The sequence below is a fragment of the Lygodium microphyllum genome, chromosome 5 (genome assembly GCF_053477565.2).
Source record: "Lygodium microphyllum isolate KBCC chromosome 5, Lygodium_microphyllum_v1.1.10, whole genome shotgun sequence".
In the NCBI taxonomy this organism is placed as follows: domain Eukaryota; kingdom Viridiplantae; phylum Streptophyta; class Polypodiopsida; order Schizaeales; family Lygodiaceae; genus Lygodium; species Lygodium microphyllum.
Window position 1 is genome coordinate 55,551,834 of NC_141139.1, and position 5,490 is coordinate 55,557,323.

Here is a 5,490-nt window from a genome sequence, read left to right on the forward strand (position 1 = left end):
TTGTGGGAATTTTGGAAGGTGGCATGTGGAAAGTGTCCTCTAGAATGACTACCTCTGACATTGCCCACTTTAGGTGTGAAATCTCAAGGTGGGTACTTCTCAATATTCTTGATGAAGGACGTTGAAGATACAAGTTCTTATGGTGATCTCATAGAGTAATGTATTGATGCATATTACTATGGTGACATGGTAAACTAAGGAGGTACTAGATTTGGATAGCCGACAAGTATTGATTTGAAGGAGTAAGCAACGGTCGCAAGTGTGGATAATCTTCTTATACTGCTGACATTAGTGTCTGTGTGGAAAATGGCGGTACTAAGCAACCACAAGCCTACAAGGCCTTAACAAAAAGGGCACATGCACCTCATCGATGTGTCTATCTCAGATTTATGAGCAATTGAGAGATCCTGGTCTTGTCTAAAGCCAACGTTGCACAATTAATTTTACCCTACTTTGTCTGGCATGTAACGAAGAGACATGCCTCAATGTCCCCAAAGGCATGGTGTTTCAAGTGATGGCTACTAGTCTCTTGTAATAACCTATCTAGTGTTATGGTATTGGCTACTAATCTCTTGTAATAACCTATGCAGTGTTATGGTATTGGCTTGCACGGTGTATCTAACTCTCAAGGTATCAAACTGCTAATCGCAAATGAATTTATGTTTATATTTTAAATGCTAAGAAGGAAAACCAGAAAGACTTAGTAAGCACGCTGCATTAGGAAATGCTAGTCAATCGAAGTTTCCCGGAATCCAGCCCGGGGTTTCTATTTGTTTCATGTTTCTCCAGTGATGTGCCGTGGAGTGGGATGCAAGGCAACAGACAAGAAACCCATCCTATAAAGACAGACACAGCACGGACAGAGACAGAGACAGAGAGAGAGAGAGAGAGAGAATTTCCTGCAATTGCTCTATACATACATATATACATATATATATATATATATATATATATATACAGAGAGAGAGAGAGAGAGAGAGAGAGAGAGAGAAATAGATATGGTTGCCTCGGGTTTGTTCTGCCTCTGCGGTGAGAGGTACGTGCAGATTCCCCTCCAGCGCGTGCATGTCAACGCTTCCATCTACGACCTCTGCGCTGAGGTCCAGGTGCAGCAGACCTACGTAGTGACTACCGCTGACTCCCATCCCTATCTGCTCGAGCAACTCCATGATCATCATCGTCATCTGCCTGTAGCAGAGTGTGTCTACGTGTTCCCGTTGGATGAGGAAAGCGCCGTCTTCTCCTTCGAATGTGACCTCGATGGCGTCGTGGCCAAGGGCACGATCAAGGAGAGGGGCGAGGCGCGCACCCAGTATGTTTCAGCCCTGCGCAACCGGCAATCGGCAGTGCTGCTCGAGCAGACTGCCGATAATATCTTCCAATGTCGTGTTGGCGGCAGCTTGCGCGCTGGCAGTGTGTGCAAGGTCACACTCACCTACCTCACCCAGCTTGATCAAGAAGGCAGGAGCAACAGGTTTGTCATGTACATCAGTTTTTTTTTTTTTTTGGGTGTTTGGGGGGTTGGGGGGCGGGGAACATTAAGAGCCATACTGGATTGGGGTCAGGACCCATGCTTTCAAGGACTGCACGCACATGATGAATGACCTGCCGGATTGAGCTAGGATTGAGGATTGCAGACAAAACAGAAGTTACACCGGATTGGGGCTAGAACACATGGTTTGGCAGATTTCGCACACGATGGATGTCATGCAAGGTCTTGTGGTTTGGAGAATTGCTTGCACAAGGGACGCCATGTTGGGTCAAGATTAGGACCTGTGGTTTTTGAGGATAGCGCATGCGATAAATGTAACCTGCCAAAGAAGCCCTGACCAGTTGCAAATGGAGTCCTTCCAGGCAAGGAGCTAGGAGAGTGACACCTGCCACAAACCTCTTCCATCTAAGGAGTGTCAGAATTTCCCACCACAAACTCTTCACTGTAGCCTCAAGCCTTGATTATCTAGAAGGAAAAGCTGGCAATAGTAGTGGACTAGCTAACATTGCCTTTAAGTCTTTTTAAATGTGGAGGGATGTTCAACGTGGTGCTGTTTTCATGTGTTGCTTTGACATGGTAATTCTAATCATTCATCCACTCTAGAAGAATCTCCTCAATGTGTCTGTCATTATGCTAAAGACTTTCATAATGAGCATGATTAGGTAATCACCAGCACAATAGCAATGCCATTCAAAGCACCATTGCTCTCACCCTTGATAGGTAATCACCAGCACAATAGTAATTCCATTCAAAGGGCGATTGCTCTCACCCTTGTTATGAACGGGTGGAAAACCTCATCTCAGGACTGAGCAATATGAATGCAAGAAAGGGACTCAATTGACAACTTTCCAGCTTATTAGAGTGGCCTTTCTGAAGAGGTCTATTATATACATCTAACTTGTGTATCATTGTTTGAATTTCATGATTGAAAACAGGTTTGTTCTACCCATGGTGGTGGCACCCAAGTATACTCCACCAATCAGTGGCCCCACACCACCTTATGAGATGGCTTCCCATCTCAGTTCTACAGCAACTACAGTCAACTGCATCCACCCTGGCTTTCACTGTGAGCGTTGTCTTTGCACTCCCATCATAGGCACCCGCCACCATTGCCCCACTTGCCGCATTGACCTCTGTGATACATGCCAAACAGCACAGCCTCATCAAACAGGGCATGCTCTTCTATCATTCACAACCCCGTCATCAGAGAGTCGTCCTACACTTGATAGACTTAATCCAAATGCCCGTGATACTACACCTACTAAGCTCACACCTACTAAGCTCAAGGATCTTACCATCCACATTAAGGTTGCCATGCCATCATCTATCATTTCATTAGAATGCCCCAGTCATCCCCAAGAAGCTCACATTGATCAACAGCCTGGTAGCAGTCACCAGGCTACTGTAAGCTTCCATTCCACTTCCACTCCCTCCCTCTCCTCTGACTTCATCCTTCTTGTCCAGCAACAGCTCTGTCTAGAACCACGTGTTTTGTGCGAGCTAGACATCCCCAACCACAGTGCTGCTCTCAGCTTGGCCTTTGTTCCCCCTCCTTTAGACATGCTTTCTGTTACTCAACTGAAGTGTGAGCTTGTCTTTTTGCTGGATTGCTCAGGCAGCATGCGTGGTCCCTCCATTGCATGCCTCCGTGAGTGTATGCACCTTCTCCTTCACTCATTGCCTGTGAATTCTCGGTTCAATATAATTACCTTTGGTAGTCATTGGTCTTCCCTTTTCCCCAATAGCCAAACGTATGATGACACCTCTTTATCTGCAGCTGTTGAGTATGTTACTAACCTTGAAGCTAATATGGGTGGAACTGAGATTTACCCCCCCCTTTATCATGCCCTCTCCTCTGATATCCTGAATACACATCCAAGGCAAGTATTTATTTTAACTGATGGACAGGTTACCAATTTGGGACAATTGGTTCATCTTACATCCCAGCATGCAGTAAATGTAAGACTCTTCACTTTCGGGATCGGAAAATCAGTTGATAGAGCACTTTGCAAGAAGCTTGCACAGGCAGGTAGAGGAAAATGTGAGTTTGTGGCTGCAGAGGAGGCAAGTGATATGCGGGAAAAGGTGGTTAGGCAAGTTGCAAGAGCGATGCAGCCTGCATTAACAGATGTGAAGGTGGACTGGAAAGGCCTCAACGTTGCCCATTCAGCTTCTCCTTTCATACAGTGCCCATCAGATCCTCCAGCTATATTCATGAACAGCCGTTATCTTTTGTATGCACTCAATGTCACGTTACCAGATAGAGTCTGGCTTCAGGTGCAAGCAGGTGAGCAGCCTGATGTCCATTTCCAGATTGACATCACGGCTACTAGTAGCTACTTGTATGAGACAGACCGCATGTGCAAATCTGTCATCTTAACAGGGCAACAAATCACAAAGGCATCGGTTCTACATACTTTAGCTGCAAAAGCAAGGATAAGAGAACTTGAGAACAAATCATATAGTGAAGCTTTAGCAGACGAAGAGCGTAAGAAATTGAAGGATGAAATTTTGCAGCTAGCTCTAAAGCACACCCTAGTGAGTAGTAGTACCAGCTTTGTGGTTGTCTGTCCTGATACAGGGAATGGGGAGGACCTAGATTGGCAGTCATCAGAATATGCTGACCAGAATATCATGTTTTCTGGTGCATTTTCGGTGACAAGAACAGCAGGATACCAGAGATGTAACTTAATGATGCGAGTTGCTGTTGAGAGATGTAACTTGGTGATACCAGGTGCTGGTGAGAGCTTCACATTTGGTATGCAAGGGGATCGTAAGAAATGTGTTTGGCCACTTCCAAGGCCATTCTCCTGCAGAAGGCAGAAAACCACGGAGTCACCAGTCCACCAGGCAAAGCTTGGCATTGCTCAGCAATCTGGGAATGTTCAACAAACCAGGACATCAGTGGACCCTTTTCACGAACTCATCAACTTGCAAGCTGCAAATGGTGTTTGGCACATTACTCCTGAGCTGATGAATTTAGTGCAGAATCTATTACCATCGCCATCCTGCAGCATTGGTATGGAGTCTCTTAGGGCCATTAGCAAGGACCAGGGAGTTGATGATAAAGTGGTGGGAGTACTATTGGCTTTGCTTTTACTGGAAACACAATTCCTTCAAAGACAGAAGGAATGGCAGATGGTAGCTGTGAAAGCCCAATACTATCTGAATCAGCAGGCCCAGATTAGTGAACAAAAGCAGGCCCAAGTGAAACAAGAAATCAGATCAAAGCTTTTTCCTCAAAGCCTAACAAAATAAAAGCTTCAATGCACTCAATATGTGTTGCCTCTTTCCCTTTGGCATGTGTTTGTTGGTCCTATAGATTGTACATGTATTTATATGCACCATATATATATGCACATCTCACTTATATCACAGTCAATCAATCGCAAGGGGTCGGTACATAGCATCAGGGAAGCATATTGAAAGAGCAAAAGCTTGTACAGCAGAGAATCAAAATCCCTTAAAAGTTTGACTTGCCAGTGTACCTGCTTTTTTCTTGTTTTACCAAAATGTATGGAAGGAAAAGAGTCTTTTCAATAATACAACAGCATTTTGAGGTAAAACATTTGCGACATATTGAGGATAAGAGCTGACATAACATTAAAATTAAAAAGAGCATATGCTTATATTTTACCAAATATTTTCTAATTGACCATTTACAAACACATCAAGGTGGATGGTGGATTCCATCCATTATATGATACCAACACTCTGAATAAGTTTCAAAAGATGTGAGGCTTTTCATTCATACTTTACTGTCTTAAGGTCTTACAGCCCTACATTCTGGGAAAAGTTGTGTGATGTATTCCTCCAGTGTTACAATGAACCAAGAGGAGATGCATAAAATGTCAAACTTCCATCTCCACTTGGGAGCCTATGCAGTCTATTCATGGTAATTGTCCATTTATTTGATAAAGTGGATTTCTAGGTCCTAAATTTCAGTATAACAATTTGTTGTTTGTGTTTCCCAATCTTATCCCTTTTAGTAGTGTGTG

General features: G+C 44.1%; 1 protein-coding gene across 1 annotated transcript; it reads left to right on the forward strand.

Moving 5' to 3' along the window:
* Positions 1-760: 760 nt before the first annotated feature.
* Positions 761-5,250, forward strand: LOC148035843 (uncharacterized). The gene is made up of 2 exons (XM_087677865.1): positions 761-1,474; positions 2,428-5,250. Exons 1-2 carry the CDS (start codon positions 999-1,001, stop codon positions 4,748-4,750), a joined length of 2,799 nt encoding a protein of 932 aa, XP_087533991.1. The 5' UTR covers positions 761-998; the 3' UTR covers positions 4,751-5,250.
* Positions 5,251-5,490: the final 240 nt, after the last annotated feature.